The sequence below is a fragment of the Diachasma alloeum genome, unplaced genomic scaffold (assembly GCF_001412515.2).
Source record: "Diachasma alloeum isolate Michigan unplaced genomic scaffold, Dall2.0 Dall_scaffold_00179, whole genome shotgun sequence".
NCBI classification, from domain to species: domain Eukaryota; kingdom Metazoa; phylum Arthropoda; class Insecta; order Hymenoptera; family Braconidae; genus Diachasma; species Diachasma alloeum.
Genome location: NW_021680345.1, coordinates 2,964,585 through 2,983,367, shown reverse-complemented (window position 1 = coordinate 2,983,367; position 18,783 = coordinate 2,964,585). Strand labels below are relative to the sequence as shown.

The 18,783-nt window shown below is 36.8% G+C and overlaps 1 protein-coding gene across 1 annotated transcript in view; it reads left to right on the top strand.

Moving 5' to 3' along the window:
* LOC107040882 (serine/threonine-protein kinase 17B-like) overlaps nt 1-7,247 on the top strand; it is a 96,017-nt gene extending 88,770 nt beyond the window's left edge. The window contains exons 5-6 of the mRNA XM_015261154.1: nt 294-522; nt 3,267-7,247. Coding sequence (XP_015116640.1) covers nt 294-522; nt 3,267-4,242 — 1,205 coding nt within the window. The 3' untranslated portion in view covers nt 4,243-7,247. The remainder of the gene's footprint in view (nt 1-293; nt 523-3,266) is intronic.
* Nucleotides 7,248-18,783: the final 11,536 nt, after the last annotated feature.

The following is an 18,783-nucleotide window of genomic DNA, read 5'->3' as shown; positions in this document are numbered from 1 at the left end:
ATAATTGACCTGAAATTAACAGTTTCGATGAATTATCCCCTCAAATTTTGACTGTTCAATGCTGAAATTCCGGGGGAACTATAACGTGACAAAATCCCCTAAAACTGAGCCGGAGATGTCAGCCAAAATTTTTCCACAGTGACCAAACCTCTCCTGACAATCACACCTAGACGATCTACAGAATCCCATTTTCCCAACGATCCCCAATCCTCTCAGAAATGCACATCCATCCTCGGAAGAATGTTTGCGTGCCACCATCGGAAGGAAATCCTAACGATTACGTTCTCTTACAGCCCCCGAAGTCCTCAACTACGAGCCAATCAGTCTAGCAACGGACATGTGGTCCGTGGGAGTGTTGCTCTACGTCCTCCTCACGGGATGTTCACCGTTCGGTGGTGACACGAAGCAGGAAACATTCTGCAACATAAGCCGATGTCGCCTCGATTTCCCGGACGATCTGTTCGAAGATGTATCCGAGGCAGCAAGAGATCTCATGCGAAAACTCATGGTCAAGGACCCAAGGTAACCACCACAATACATCACAAATCAAGCATTCCCAGCCCAAGACGTACGTCTCCGAGATATCGACCGGAAAAAAAAATTCTCGAAAACTGATAATAATTCTCAAGATTGTGCGTTTCCCCAAGACTTTATCATTTATCTCACCCCGCTAACATTGATATACTGACGTGGAATAATCATCTGGGATTTATTTACCATTCTTTATTTCCCCATTTTTTTTTTCTCCCACATATCAGTACCTTCCTCTGTTGAATCGTCGCAGAAATGTTCCAAGAAATCCACACACACTGTACCCGGTATACACATCCCAGCTGTATCGTAATACGAGACTCGTGAATCGTTTGTTTGAACATTGAAGATTCCACACAAGTTTTTTTTTTTTTCACGATATGGCGCCGGTGTCAAATAAAACATTGTATAAATCCCCCCTCTTCAAATTTATTCATCACGTGTTGCTATTCAACTCAAACAACTCACCCCCTTCATTGTACTATAAAATAGCATTAACATTGTAACTCATCATCATGACAGTAACAATAAAAATGTCTAATCGTTTCATTATACTTCCGCGATTGTACGAACCACGCAATGCAAATTTTACAGAGTCGTTGACCTGGTCACTTCACTATTCATCATTTTCATGTGTATATTATGTAATTTACTCCGAGAACTTGGGGAATGAAGATAAAATGTGCAGTCTCGTTGAATATCCCAAAACACTTTCATTATTGCTTTTTTCAATTAATTTTTTACGATTCTCATTGCAAAAAGCAATACGACCGATGAGAATGACATATTCCAATTTATCAGCTGTTCAGATTTCATATTACAGTAAATGATTTGCTCATGTTTTAATGCCTTTGCTCACTGAATAAGATTTTGATCATAATTGCAACTCAATTTCTTTTAGAACACACTTTCGAGTGTGAATTTCTATGCCCACAGTGTCATCAATTTTTAGTTAGTTCACACGGTAATGCAATTAATCTGTTGTTCATCTCATCAATATAATTTCGTATTCAGAACATTGTCATCTCGTCTTTTCACCAAATTAAAAAATAAAACCTAATTTGGAATATTGATTTGCAGCTTCTTTTCATTCACATCAGAAATTTCATGTGTGGTTATTAATACTATTTGTTTAAAGTGAAGAAATCGATCATGGCTTTCACTACATGGCAGTTAGATTCTTCTATCGTTAACGTAAAAGTGTGAAATAATCTCATAATTCTAGCTATTAATTCTAATCAACGCTGTTCCAACAAAACCTCAGTAAACGCTATATTAAGAAAGTAGACTTCTTCTATTTTCCTCTGAACCTAAACGATTTGGACAACTATGTGGAATCAGGGGGTTTTGGACACAGTAAAAACCACACTATCTCATGGTCAAATATCGCGACGCAATGTAATTATAAGTTATATTGATATTTCAAGACTGATGATTTCTTGTAATTAATTTCTACACCCTGATGAAGGTTAAATTTTAATCGAAACGTCATGATATTTGACCATGAGATAGTGTGATTTTACTGTGTCCAAAATCGCGTGATTCCACCTCATATAATTCGTTTATTCATGTTTCATAGAATGGTATTCCATTCTTTTTTGTTTATTCGACGGCTTTATGAAAACTCGACGCAAGATGTTGGTACTCATGAGAACCGCCTTGCTTTCTACATTCGTTCGAGATATTGCCCCTGACATCTTCCATTCCATGATATTATCTGATAAACAAGACGGCTGTTTTGAAGAGAAAAATTGAAATATTTGTGACCAAATTTCGGATTCTGAGCTTCACGCATTTTCTAAAACCGTCATATCTTCACGTTTCATAACATTCTGTGTCACGTCCAGGCAAAATTAGAAAATCGTCGAAATAAACGAGTGCGAAGCTTCCATATTCGGAGGCGAAAAAGTCATGTAGCTCTTAAATTGCAAGAAAACCCTCGCACATGTCATTCACTCTCAGCATTGGAAAAGCGGAAGGAACGCTTCCTCCGCCTATCGAAATTCCTTCCCGCTATCAAATGTCCCTTTTCGCAGAGGAAGTCCCTATCTCCCGATAGTAATATTCTCACAAAAAAAAACGTAAACACAATGCTCTTATCACTCGCGAGGCTTCATTTTTATCAAATGGGAGCATTTGTAATCGCGAAAGTGCCCTCAATGCCCCCGCCCTTTTTGTCACACAACTCCCCACGACGTTGCATAACGAGTTGTGCCGTTATTGAAGACATCCTGGAGTGCTAGAGCGGAAGTAACGATGACGGACCGGTCTTCTCCTTCCATTCTCTATATTCTCATCCTCGCTAAAACTACCAATTTCATAATCCCATTACGCTTGTTATTATTCCCTGATAACTTACGGTATCTACAAACCAAGTCTCGAATCGTAAACAAGTTTGCTCGAAAATTATTCTGTACTGAGAGACAGAACGACCTAATGTCACAAAAGAATTTCTTTTTGACTTCCATCAATTTATTGCAGACATATAATACTGAATGGGAATTTCATTTTGTTCGAAATGAGATACTATCATTTTTTGTCGAAGCTTTTAGTATTTTCTTTTAGCTTTTAGTATTTTCAAAAACTCAACTGGGAGATAAGTCGACTTGAACCGTTTTACCACTTCGCAACTGATATTTACCTCAACAAAATTTCGCGACATGACTTCCCTTTCTCTAACAATCCAAATACCTCGCCCCCATTCAGAATGACTCACCAATATTCTTCTTTTCCAGCCAACGCCTGACGGTGACGGAGTGCCTGGAGCACCCCTGGTTCACCGGCTGCAGAAGCCCAGAGACACCCCTAACAATCTCAACAACCGAAGACCTCCCAGACGACAGTTCACTAAGTCCACCACTTCCCGCCCTCCCAGACTCCACATTACCAGAAAGATCTTCAACTCCCGAGCCCCCAGCTGTGACCCCCTCCGATTCGGTCCCGAGATCGTCCCTCGAGTCAGCAGCCCCAGAAGTGGAGAAATCGCTGCCTAAGGAGCCCAAATTCGAGTCGAGAACACTGCCCAAGATGACGGAGTACAGGAAGTCGCCGAAGCAGCCAGCAATGCCCTTGAGGATTGGCCTGAGTCCAGACAGGAGGGACACCTTCAAGAAGAACATGGACTCCCTCGCGCAGAAATTCTCGTCAGGTGAAATCGTCATTATTGAGCAGAGTGTTGGCACTCAGAGACGAGCAATCGGTAATCACACGATGCCAGCTGGTGAAGTCTTCAAGTGCACACCGGTTTTTATTCTCGGTGAGGAGCAGCAGTGCAGCGACAGCGGCAGCGACACTGTATCTGAGATATCAACAGACAGTTCGAGTGATCGCAGTAGTATCTACTCAGACGATTCACTCGATTTCATTCTCTATGGCAAGAGCCAGGGCAGGGCAAGCTTTCCTTTCGCTGGTACTGAGACAGACAGGTGGGATCACAGGCATCACACGAGACCCTGGCCCAGGGAGTGCAATGGCGTTGTCAGTAAAGCTCTCAGTCGTTTCACAGCTGATCCCTCCAGTAAAGCTTCCAGGGCGACTGTGCCACCGTCTAGCAGAGCGAAGACTGGTCTTGAGGCCCTCAGGGAACGTGGTGGCAATCTTGTCGTCATTCGCGAGCCTGTCAGGGCTGGGAGGTACACTAGGTATAGCGAAGTTCAGTGCGAGTCTGTGCAGGCGAGAATCCGGAGGTTCCAGGTGCATGGGGGATCGTAAACGGGAGCTTAGGGTTAAGTAGGGATTTTTAGGTAATCGTCGATCTCCTGAAGGATGATAACACGGAAAACAGGGAAATTGTTGTCTATGATCTTTGAGGGGACGTGGGAGTCGCACGGGGAGAATAGAAGGGATAGCAAGATTGGTGGAAAATTAGTCTTGACATTTCGAGTGATACACTTTTAATAAGATTATCATTTTGGTATTGATTAATTAAAGTGATTGGAAATTATCGAAATTCAGGCAACTACTGGTCTGAATTCTCAAGCTGTTTAAAATTCAATTGTGTGTAATCGTTAATTTGCTTGCAATTCAAGAAAAAAAACTTCTAATTGTGTAATAGCTAATTGTTCTTCCGTGAGAATTGAAAGTCTTGAAGGAATTGTTTTTGTTCAGATATTGTTTGAATCAAACACTAGACGTTTGTGTGAAATCGAATCTTATTTCTTTCGAGTAGTTTCGATTATTAAAAATATTATTGGATACAATTGTGATTGGAATCCTTTACGTTCACTTTGAATTGATCCCCTGTCCCCTCAAGATGAGGTTTAAACTATTGTTTATTATCTTTGAGGGGACATATGGAGGTCTTACAGAAAGTGTAAAATGGATTCCAACACTGAAATATCTTTAAATTCTTAACATTATCAACATTTTGGTGTTAATGAATGAAAATTATTAAACATTATTGAAGTTCAAGCAACTATTGTTCTGAATTCTCAACCTATTCAACGTTCAATTAAATTTAATTGTCAATTTGACATTAAATGAAATTCAAATTCATAATACTAAAAATTGAAATGCAACTGTTACTTAAATTTCGAGAAAATTCCAACAGTGAAATTGTCTTTCTTTTTTAAGAACTGAATGTCTTGACTTCTCAGATTATTGAATAGAATAGAGCATCCAAGAAGAAATAGTTGTGGTTCCAATATTATTTGAATCAAACACTAGACATTGGGTAAAATTGACTCTCATTTACTTTGGGTAATTTCAATTATCAAAAAAACTTGAAGACAGTTGAATTTGAATCCTTTTTTATCTCTCCGAATAGACCTCGCGTCCCCTCAAAATGAGGTTTAAATTCAGGGTTGTGAGTGTAAACACGTGTGAATGAAAATTTTGGAAAATTTTTATTGTAAATAGAAGGAATGATTGAATGAATTGAACCATCAACCTGGTGTACATAATATCACATACGTATTACGGATTGATGAATGAGTGAGAAAGTTAGAGAGGGAGAGAGAGAAAGAATGAGTCGTGAGATTAAAGTGAAATGCGGACGCAATTTGTCCTCTGCCGATTTATCAATAGACTGACTGGCCGTCCCCACGAGATAATTACGAATCGGATTGAGTACGCAATGTACCGCTAAGTGTTCGTCAAAATAAACGCCATATTATAGATGAATTGACCAAGACGTTCAGTCGTAAAAAGGTGTCACAGTAATTATTTCTATTGATATTACTGCGATACTTTTTTACGAATTCAACGTGAAGAACTTTAAATATCTTGGGTGCCTTTGTTAGTAATCCTTAAGTCCACTGTATACAAAATGCACAAAAAAAAATGAACCACAAATATTTCCAGGAAATGTAGTGCCTACTTCCGTATCCACCGAGTTATCAGTTCAATTGTTGAATGATAATCGTGTGATACAAGATGTTTCATTTTTTTTCATGATTCAATTGCCACCTATTTGATGAATTTAGGAATGAAACTTTTTGATAATATTATTGTAATGGGGGCCTTGAATTTTTTCACCTTCGTTATTCAACAGTGCTGTGCCTTATGCAATCCCGATGAATTTTTTATAACGTCGTACGATCAAAATTGAGAGCCTAAACGAGTTTTTAGGCTTCTTTAATTCATGTCGCTGACATTTTCACATCAAACTTCGCCATTTAGCCTTAATAAAATCAATGGTGAATGGTTTAAGTTAATTACTCATTCAATTAAAAATTATTGTTCAATAGGACATCAAGTTGTCATGTTCTTTCGTCTTTAGACAGACTGAGTCAATCACTTTATCAGAATATTATCAAAAAATAATAAAATGTATCAAGTGTTCTCAGGTAGAATACAGTGACGAATGCGATAATAAATCCGCTGAGTGATTACAATTAAAATTATCAGTATGGCGTTGTAGGAAGATTAATTCGTGTACATTAGTATTTCATAATTTAATTTATCATTTAATATCTCCTACGAATTTTTGTCTCCCCTTTTTTTCAACCTTAAATTATTCTGGATTTGAAGCTGGTGATGGCATGTTTATTTTCTCTCTAGAAGGTTTTTTTTTCTTTATCATCTTTTCTCTTTCTGGGCCAACAGCGACCATGTGCGATCAAGAGTGTTGCACCCCTATTTGTAAATGCTAGTCATAATTTTTTGTATCACTTTGAACGCACCTGGTCAAAGTCTGTTGTTTAAGTGTAATTACTATTATTTTTTTTTTCTACAGAATATACAATACTCGGTTTAATGAATAAAAATTGATGCTCGCTCAATGTACTTTCCTTTGTGATTCGAGAAATTTGGTTATATAGAATGAAATTCAAAGATTAAAAAACAATGGAGAATAAAATATAAAGCATTTCTTGTATTATAGCTGTTCTGGAGACAAGATTGTGGATGAAACATCCAAGTTAATTATTGGTCTACTTAAGAAGTATTTATTTTATTATTATTTTTCATATAAAATTTATAGAGAATGATTTATTTAAAGAAATTTTTGTATGTTTTACATGGAGAAAAATAGAAAAATTCCCGACGATAATTGTAAATTATTATGGCACTTGGATGGCCTTCCACCCTCTTGACATGTCCAATCATCAATTATCATTACATTATAGTTATATTATTAAAATAATATAAAAGCATACTTATCAAAAAAACAAAACAATCGTTTAGTTGATAAGTTCCAAAATGTAAATACTATTTCAATCATTGTATTAATTTTAATGACTATATGAAATAAATGCTATGATACATCTACACAATTGCACATGAGTCGTACGCTCCTTTCGTCTTTATCTCATTCGTTGTCTGTGGACCATTAGTCTACGGTTTTAACAATGTTTTTGTTCGTCAACTATAAATAGTCGAGAAGTAATAGCATACAGGTGACACGATGATTCATCCTCATGGAGGCACTGCCTTTTGGAAAAAAAAACTCCTCTATTTAGGAAAATAACTCGAAGAAAAGACACAAAAGCACGCGTTTGAATGCCAATCAATATCCTTTTGTGAAAGAAATTCTGAAATTTCCCATGAACTGGACTTTAGACATTTGAAATCACTCGATGACTCGAATTTTATCGAGTCTATTTCCAGTAACTGTTGTCATTGGCTTTCAATCAATGGCTGATGACCACAGACATCTTACGATAGAAGAAAAACATCTTAATGCACCTACGATTCATCCGGATGATTGATATACACGTGCTAACAAGAGTCTACCATAATCTTAATCATATGGAGTTTAAAAATCACGTGTTCGTATCTTCACCTTGAGTATCCTCGACAACCTACGCTACATATTAAAACCCGAGAAAATATGATATGATATTAACAAATTATCGCTGAGACAATCCTGCAATTTTCAACCAATTTAATCACATTCTATGACATATAGCCGCGTAAATTATTATTTCCAACTGTCGAATGATTTTCAATGTCCAATTACATTCGGAGTTGCGTTGTTCACTTCTGGATAATCGATGACTGTATGGGCATGCATGCACCACGTGCAGGTCTCAAGGCCGAGCCGTCAAAACCCAGGAGGGCTACAATGCTGAGGAATTGCTCCCGAAGCAGAGACAAAGATCCTTTTTTAATTTCATGGTTCGAAGGGAGGGAGGGATTGTTATGACCCCGAAAATGAAATGCTAAATTTCGATGATTTATGTTTTGTATGCACAAAGAGAAATATTCGGAACAATTTACGTAATCCGCAATGGAGAATTGTTTTCCGGCAATTTTTGGAGGAATGGATGAGAAGAAATCTGAAACGTTCAGTGAATTTTCAGGTTCATCATCGAACAAAGTACGAAATTGTCACGTAATTTCGAAGAAGTAAAATCTTACAGAAACTTGCCGACTTAATGTGCCTCCAAAATCAAAAATTCTTGAACGTTCAACAATTTTTATGAAGCTGGTGGGTTATTTCTACGTTGCGTTCCGAAAAATTTCTCAATCATTGGGGAAAAATTACGGAACGACTTGTTGTCCACACAGCGGTGAGTCATCAGACGGGTGGTTAATTTTTACGTGGCGATTCGTACAATTTCAGTTCCGACTCACACTTTTTATTGAATTTATACTTCGCTCGCGGATTACGCTTCGAAACCAAATTTTTACGTTTTTTTTCTGGTAATGGTTATTGAATTTTTCTCTCCGTGTGTTTTCACATATTTTGGTGTGCGTATATATGTATACGAATGAAATTGGGAATTTAAAAGAGTCTACTGTGTTACAAGGGCGTAAGAGTTCACTTTTTCGCACGCATGTGTTCGGATCAGTCTGGGAGTGTTGCGATGCAGACAGTCATTTCAATTTCAATATGAAATTCAATTATTAATTATTATTCTCCATTATATCACACGTCGATTGAATATAAACTTAAAGGCATATTTTTGTTTTTCTACATAAATAACTATTTGATTTTATCGCGAAAAATCCTCAAACGGAACGAAAACTAAATTCGGAACGATTCAAAATATATTTTTTTTCATAAAGACGACTCTATTCAACTCGACTAGAAGTGAACCAGTTTGCTTCGTTGCAGTTAAAACACATGTTGGAAAAGTGTTTTCGGACTCATCGACTTTCCTAGTCACCGGGAAGTATCTCTTATTGCGTTTTACTCCATTTTCTCCTTTTCTCCCCCCTCTGACACACATTTTTCTATTTTTTTTTTTGGGTTCCATATGTATACCCTCTCGGGTTTTTACATTTCTGTTCCCGTCCCTATCTGCGTTACCATGGGCCGACTTACTTTATCCCCAACTGCACCCCATTCGGGATTGGACTGCCAGGGAAACCATGGAAAACCTCAGCCGTGCAGCCGGCCGATAATGCAGGGATTGCACTGTGTCAATTGGTCACACTGACTCAATGGGCACAGTGGTTCTCTACATTCGTGCCTAGCGACTGTAGTCCCACGCGGTTAGGTGTGCCTCACATTTTTCTATAATACTCTCTTTTCAACTAGTACCAAAAACAAAAACCTCTACTCACCAATGAAAATCTTGGCTAAAGAAGTCTGTAGCGGAGCCACCCCAACATCGAGCACTACTCCAGCTTCCAAAATTCTACCACGAAATTATTTCGTAATCGAGTTCTGAAATAAAATAAAATATTATTAATTTTATTTCAAGGAAATTCACCAGTAGACAATGCCTTACTTTTCGTCAATTATCCGTGTTCCTCTTTTTTTAAATAACCAATTAACAATGTAATAAAAAAGGGATTAAAATATTTTACTATTACACGAAATATAAACAAACATTTAAGTGTCCCAAGTTTTTTAATTATTAAAAATTTTCCTTCGTATCAAATTCATTATAATTTAAGAAATTTTGGGATGAACAAGGGCTAAAGTGGTTGTTTTTGGGCAGGAGTGCGTAAAGCAAAGCCTCCATAGGAAAAACAACCGCTTTACGCGCACTACACTGTTTCGAAACGCGCACTTTTAAGACAAGTATCACAAAAAAATTCATACATAATCCAACAACTACGATGAGCATTCTGTAAAAAATTCGAGTAATTATTAACATTCTATTTGGCAAATAAAAACCCTCAAAGATATCCAACTACTTCCACGAAAAAAAGTACCCACACATGCCCATTTCCCCGGGGCTTTCCTTCGCGAATAGAAATAAAAAATGAATATGTGGCAGTTGAGGACATTTACACGCGACAGGACAGCAGATGTAACCCCAGAAGTGGGCCGTTAGGCGCCTGTAAAGTAATACGAAACTGGTCAGGAGCAATGATGGCTTAGCTTCCCCTGTAATTATCCACCATTGCCGCCACCTTACGTGCACCTCATGGTCGATAATACATGATTTCTTTATAAACAAATTTAAATGAATTAAGGTCTCTATTTATAATTGTGGCATCCTGCTTAGTGGCTCATCCATCAGGTTTTTTGGAAGACGAATGGAAAATTACTTTAATTGAGGGTATTTATTTTTTATACCTTCGGGCATTATTGCCCGGAAATTGCAACGCACTTCGAGAGACTAGGTAAATTGTTTCTAGACATTTATGGCGATGCCTGGGCACTCAAGGATCATGGTCGATTCAGCGATGGCTCAAGGTCAAGTGAAAATAAACATGAGGCAGATTCATCGGAATAATACTTGATACACGGAAAAAAAAATTGGACTTGAGTATATTTTATAGTCGAGTCAAGTATATGCATAGAATAAAATACACTTTATTCAAGTATATTTTGTACTTGAATGGGGGATGGGTGTTTCAATTCGAGGATTATTATTTCGTATCAGCCCGGGTTGTACCCAGCGCTCTCAAGTGTAATGTAAGGGTCAGACACTAAGTGTGAGAATATAAGGGTCAAAGAGTGGAAGTTGAAAAATGAGGGTCGGAATATTAGAGTCAAAAACTGAGGGCCTGAATGTAAAGGTGAAGGAATGAGGGTCAGAATATTAGGATAAAAAGATTAAGGTCAGAATATAAAAGTAAAAAAGTGGGTGTCAGGCAGTGAGGATCATATAAGGGCTAAAAGCGGTGATCAAGCATAATATATGACTTATATTTAGACCCTCATTGCCTGACGCCCATTTTTTTTTACTTTTATATTCTAACCCTAATGTTTTGACCCTAATATTCTGACTCTCATTTTTTAACCTCCACTTTTTGACCCTTATATTCTGACACTTAGTGACTGACCCTTGTATTGCACTTGAGAGAGCTTGCTACAACCCGGCCTGATATAAAATACTCATCTTCGAATTGAAATACCCATCCCCCAATTGAGTATATTTTTTCCCCGTATATTTTTTTAAAGATGTCTAGCCTCATGTAAATACAGCATCACTTGCTTGAGGGGGGGGGAGGGAGGTGCAATTTATATCGGAAAAAAATATCCTGGGAAATATCTCGGTAATTCAATTACAGAAAAACATTTGAGGAATGTGGAAACAAACACAATTTTGTTCCCTGATACCTTAAATTAAGTTCCTCCGTGCAACGACGGGGTTATAACATATCACATTATTTTACGATTCAAATTAGTAAACAGTAATGATCCATAAATAACAAAGAACAATTTGAATACAATTTTTATTGATTCTTCCACGATGGAAATGGAATGATAAAATAAATGGAGGTCACCTGGTCCAGTGGCTTCTCACTCTCACCCAACGACATGAAGATATATTTTTCACCTTTTTGGTCAGACGTTGGCTCACGGTAGATTCGGTTGTTAACGAATCTCTTAATTGCTATTGGGAATAAAAAAACCTGGAGAATTCCATCCAGGTTATATCCTGCTTTTTCCGCATCGTGAGGATAAATACGTTAACGAGCTTGACGCAGAATCTAATTATCATGGGTAACAAATCTTTGGATTTCTTGTATTCTTTTCGTGATTTTTTGCGATCGTTATCGTTCATCAAATGACGTATGGGGGTACCAACATGGGAATGAATGCCTGTTTGTGAATGCGTGAAAATGTAATACATATTCATATATTTTGCAGGGATGAATATAGTAAGAATATTGTGCATTGTGTTGGGTTTGGGAAGAATATATAGACAAATATAAAAGATAAATCAAAGCACACTGCTTGAAATTTTTTTATCACATTACAGTTCCACTGACATTTTAAGGTATTTCGTCATTGAAAATTGAAATTTTTATGTAAAAATCAATGGAAACTAGTTTTCAGTTCACTTATTTCATGAGAATGAATAGAAATCAAGAAAATTCTGGGTAATTTGGTACTAAATATTCATGTTTTGACTGAAAAATTGAAGCAAGTTGAGGAATTCCAGTCTTCCTACTACTCAAAAATTTGAAATTTTATTGTAGTTTCAATGAAATCTCGAATTTCATCATTTTTCCTCATAAATCGAATTCAATGTCAATTTTATCCCACCTGCAGACAATGCATGACAATATACATGCGGAAAGAGTCGTAAAATGGGCCATTTTCAAACGTCAATAACTGAAGATCGAAAAATTGAAATTAAACATTTTTTTTTGTATTTTCAATTTTTTTTTCAACTTTGAAATGAGAGTTGATTTATTCCATTCCATCAAATATTCTCACGTGGAACATATCATGAAGGAATAATTCCAGAGTAATTGGAGATATTAATAGACTGCACTGATAGAAAAAATTAGTTCTACCGTAAAATTATGTTCGATTAATTTCGTTCGAAAAATTCTGAACATAATTTTTCGGCAGAGTAAATTTTTTCTCTCAGTGTAGCCTCTCGGCCTGTAGATTCTTCCGTGTGGGAAGATCATAGAATTCTTTTCCATGCATACGTAAGAAAAACAAACGGTTCGATGAACCAGAAGGGCTGACCTCTCCTCGCATGGAATCGGCCTCGAGTGCATGCGTCGTTGCCCCATAAAGTCAGCATAAATCATTCCATTTATGATCCCTCTCGATCGTCTCAAGTTTCCGGGCCTGGCAGCTCAAATCGACTTGAAATCGAGAGTGGTCGACAGTTGATTGCACTCGGATCGATTATTTCTGGGGCTGACAGTTGGCAATTGCATTACGGATATAAAAATAAAAAGTTAACAGAGAGTTGTTGTTGGATGGACAGAGGTCGATGAGTATGAAGTGTGTAGAAGGTCATTGGGCGTGAGGAAGACTCTGAGGTCAAACTGCAAAATAGTTCCGAAGGCCGGTCAACGTCTCGTTACTCGGTTAGGTTTTTGATCCAAGGACAGTTCAAGGGGATTTTTTTACCCGGTGGAATTTCAATGCTCATTCTGCATTCATGTCTGTAGCTTTTACAAATCACATTCGATCAATTAGAATCTGCACATCTGGAAAACTAAATTTCTCGCAGTGAGGATGTTGGAGGCTGCGTTTGTCGCCGTGAATGAGACGAACCGTTTTGTCCCACTGGTTTTAATACAAAACTAATGAAACAAACGGATTTTTTTTGCTTCTGATTTTCTAGTGAAAAGTGAACAAGTGAAAAAAATTCGTCACGTATAAATTTGTATGACTGCATTAAAAAAAATTCACAAATTTTCATATTTTCAGAAGTCGATTTAAATTTTTATAATATAGAGAGATAAGAAACTATGAATTTTTGAGATATAAATCCCGATTTTGGTTGACAAATAAATTTTCAATTGTAGAAGTAGCCATTGTTATGTTGAAGATTTTTCCGGAATTTAGTTTTCGATGAAAAAAAAAAATTATTTGTCGAATTGGAGTCATCATGCAGAGATGTATATGTTTATACGAGTGCGTAAAAGTGTTTTTTGATCGGTGGGAGGTGTGTCGTGCTATCTCCTCATCGGTCGAAGAAAACATTTTCCACGAGTATCGAATCTTATTTTTCATCACCATGTGTATTGCACGCTCCGCGTGCGCAAAATTCCACTTTACGCACAAGTGATGAAATAGTATATTTCACGTCGAAAACCTCTGTGGGACTTGGCGCGAACGATATTTTTCCGTAGTGACCTTCATTTTTGCCAGTTCGGGGAAGGGTCAATACCAATACCAATACCCCGGACGAGGAAAAGTGAAGGTCAGTGCGGAAAAATTATTTTTAATTTTTTTTCCACAGCATCGCAGTTTTTTCGTCAGCGTTAGACTCCTCTTAAACGACACCAATTGCATCAATTCTGCATCTATTTTCATCCCGGTTCCACAGCATTGTAGAAGCAGCGTATACCAACACCATCAACACATCACAAAAAGAAAGCACTCTCATAAATTCACCCTGACCTTCCCCAGGACAAGAACCCGATGGTTTTAATTTCTCGAGTCCATCACCCAGGCACTTTGAATTTGATGTTTATGACACCCTCCAGCGACAAAGGGACACTGTCCCCATGCCGGAACATGTCGCCCTGTCATGATACCGGTGGACGTATCTCCTGGTGATTTTTCCGAGGAATACCAAGTTGCTTGCATACTCGCATATTCAAGATTTATAATGAGATTAAACTGTATTCCTTTATTTGGATTTAAATGGACTTGAAACATGTTTTTGAGAGTAAAATCACGATGGCCGTGAGTACTCGTTAATTCGCAAATATGGAATTTCATTGTCGAGAACCGCAAAAATTTGACCGGTTGGATCTTTGTTCCCTCTTCAAATATAATTCCTTCCTCATTCGGTGAAGACTTGCTAATGCAATTAAAACATGACGCCTCGTTCAATTGAGATTCCACCGTTCGATATTTACTCAATCGAATTCTTGAAATATTAACGATTGTGGAGAATGTTAACAAATTTTGGCTGAATATTCTGGTAGACGTTTTGAAAATTTCTATTACATAATAGTTCGACTGGAATTTCAAGAAATTTCGTGATTGAAAATTGAAAAGTTTATAGAAAAATTAATGAAAACTGTACATCATTTCAGTTAAATTATACATTTCACGAAAATTGAAAGAAGTCAGAAAAATTCGTGTAAATATATTCTTGAATTTTCATTTGATTGAAAATTGAGGGTAACTGGTTGCCATTGCTTTCATTGCACTGATTCCAATTGATGAGTTGTGATTGAATATGCTGAACAATTAGGTTTTCCTTGTTTTTTTCCGCTCCCCTATCTCAAAATAATGTTTATCTGTCAAACCAGGAATGGCAAATACCGTCGCGTTTTAAAATTCATCATGTGGTAAAACAATGACCCGTTATGCGCCGGTCCGGAAACGTCACTCTTCCTCATGTCTTAATTTCGGTCATACTTATATAGCCCTGCTATCCCAAACGAACTAACTAGATATAAACTCAGTTAATGAACCTTTCGGTCATGAAATTTTGTCGCATTTTATAATGATTCTTATTTTCAACAAGTGATTTCGATTTAAATAGACGGATTGTATATGTTTTACAATCCACTCAACGCTTCATTATTCTGAAACCATGGAGCTCAATTGTTACAAAAAGAAATGAAATGAAATGACACTGAATACGATTTAGGGGAGAAAAATCATGAAATTTCAGGTTTCACTAGAAAATCAGTAAAATTTCAGAATTTTAAGCAGCATAAAGACGAGAATTCCTTAATTTATTTGAATTACCAATCTAATATGAATATTCAGTGCCAAAGTACATTGAATTTTCAGTGAGATCTGAATGAATGAATGAATGAATGTGATTTCTTTCTCCCTAAATCACATTCAGTGTCACTGTCCTGAAAATTCAAGAATATATTTACCGGAATTTTCTGGTTTTCTATTCATTAGGGAAAATGGAGCTGAAATTCACAACTTTCTTTGATTGAAATGAATTTTCGATGACGAAATTCCTTGAAATTTCAGTGCTAATTAAATTCGGTAAAAATTTCCAAAAAGGGTACCGGAAATGTCAGGCAAAATTTTTTATCAGCGTATCTCCGAATCCCAAGTTATATTATCACTAGTTGGCTGTAATATGGCGGTTAGATAATAAATCGGTCGTGATATTGTCATGTGATGAAAATTTTTCATATTGTCACTCATCTCATGACGGTCACTCACGTGTCCCATGACGGGTCAGTGACATGTAATGTTATTTTTTTACATCCCTGTCACATACTCAGTCGAGTCCCTCGCGGAAGGCAGTCCAGCAAACGTCACATAAAATGAAAATAACGTTCGGTTAACAATTAAAAACCGGAATGAGGCGAAATAAGGATTTAAGGTGGACAAAAAAATTGTATCTCATGGCTACGGAATCGTGCTTTGTTCGAGCGTTGGCGCCGTGGAGGTGAATACACGCACATTAAACTCTTTGTCCCCCAAGTTGTTTCTTCAGCGACACGATACCACCGGGAGGACTACACGGAGCAATTTCCAATTATACTGAACAGTGTACGCGAACATCGTGAGAGGTCTCCTAATTGTTGTAATGAGGTGGACGTTATCGAGAGTTATTGGATTTATTCTGGGGTGATTTATTTTATCGCAGGATCATAAAAATTGACAGATTTAAATCATGAAAAACTTGTTTACCTCTTTATTCTCGGACTCAGTTGTGAGTGATGGATATGAATATCATCACTGTGAGTAATAATAATGATAAAAAAAGGATTTAAAAAATTATTATTATCATGCTTCTATTATAAATTATCGACTTTTTGGAAAAATCACTGATGAACTGATTTTCATAAGTTCTTTACTTTGTACTTGATTTGAAATGATTCTGTTGAAAGATTGAAGTTACTTCTTTTTACTTGAACAATTGATATTACCCAGTAAAAACAATTACTCCTTATGCACATTATTTTTAGAACTCAATTGGGGGTCCAGCCAATTTGTGTTTTATGAATATGTTCTTGTGAATTTCCATCGATTTTCCCATCAATTTTTAATTTCTCAAAACGTTGTTAGAAAATTATCCCTGAAATGTCAAGTAGAAAATCTTGAAATTTTTAACAATCACTCATTCATACGAAATTTTCATGTATTTTCATGCATTTTGTTTCTGAAAAATCAGCTGAATTCTGGAGTATTTAATGGAATTTCAATTTCTTGGTCCACATGATAATGAAAATTATTAAATAATTTGAAAGCTCACTCAACAATTTTCCTGAATTTTCAATCTATTTCCTCAATGAATTTGGAAAATTCTACATGTTATTGAAATATCAGTGATAATCTAACATGGAAAACTTAATTATCTTGAATTTTCAACCTTTATCGACTTCAGTTACCACTGAAAATTTAAGGAATTTCGTCACTGAAAATTCAGGATTTCGTGGAAAAATCGAAGAGAACTGTAAATTTCAGTTTCATTTTTTCCCTGAAAATGAATAGAGAACCAGAAAATTCCGGTAAATACGTTCTAGAATTTTCAGGATAGTGAAACTGAATGCTATTTAGAGAGAAAAAAAAACAAAATTTCAGGTTTCACATAAAAATTCAATGCAATTTGGCACTGAACATTCATATCAGGTTCGAAATTCAAATAAATTAAGGAACTCTCGTCTTTAGGCTGCTTAAAATTCTGGAATTTTACTGAATTTTCAGTGAAACCTGGAATTTCATCTTTTTTTCTCCATAAATTGCATTCAGTGTCACTGTCCTGGAAATCAGTAGTCGACTGTCCATGAAATTTCATTTTTTTCCTAACAGCGTATCATATTTAATTCATTCGGAATGATTACATTGAAACAATGAAATCCGCAAAGTTTTTAAATTCAAAAATGATTATTGCCCACTAAAAACGCATATTCCACACGTACATTATTTTCGGTGTGCTTTACATATACATAAAATCGTTTCTCAGTGCCGTGTAGGTACATCGTGACTGGATTCCACCTACGTCAGAGTGTCCACTTCCAATGTATAAAACTGAAACAGCAGAGTAGGATGATGAAGGCGAGTGTATGGGTTTGAAAAAAGAGGAGAGTGAAGTCGAGAGGAGAGTGAAGTAACAGAGATGGGAGGACGGGGTGATCGAGTGAGGGAACGAGATGGCGAGGATACAAAACAGCGAGAAACTCGAGGGGGGCAAACGCGATGTGTTGGGGCACGATCTCTGGCAGTTTGCATTGCAAGACGGTCAGTTTGAGACTCGCGGTGAACCGCGAAGGGTGGGACTAATACGAAGCAACGCGCGCGCCTGCATCTCTCAGGATGCAACGAGTCCCTTCGTTAGTTCGTACAGTGTAACGATTTTTTTAATAGGTTTTTGATATTTGTGAGGAGGTGAGCAACATGTGAGCGTTTCAGAGTGCTTGGGAAGGTGAACATTTTCCAGGGATCATGAAATGTAGGTGCAAGTAGAAAGTCCTGCAGTAGTCGGACATCAATAGGTTCTTAAAGGGGGATCACACGCTGGTACACGGGTAGAAGTTTCTTGAAATTTCCGTCACAGCTTCATCTGAATTCTCAATGTTGTGGGTTTGAATTTAATTTCAAATGAAAATGTTCATAAAATTTCCCATTCGTTTTGAAAATTCAAGAAAATCAGGTTTTTCATGGTAAGCGATTATTGATATTTCAATGACAGCTTGAATTTTCGAACTCATTGTCAATATTAAACATCAAATGCAACGGAATTTTTAATAGATTGAGAATTCAGGGAAGTTTTAGCGTGAATTTTCCCAATTTTCAATATTTTTCAATGCCACAAGGATCTGGACATTGAGAATTACTTGTTAATTACTTGTTAAAAATTTTAAGCTGTTTCACTTGAAATTTCAAGAGTCATTTTCTAATAGTTTTCCTGCATATTAACGATCGAGATAAGTTTTGAGATGAAATCCCTCTCGTTGCAATGCACCAAAACTATCAAAAAGTTTTCTATAATTCTGAAGCACTCGGGGCATTACGGCAGAATTTTTGACTGAAATTTCCGGTACATTTTTTGGAAA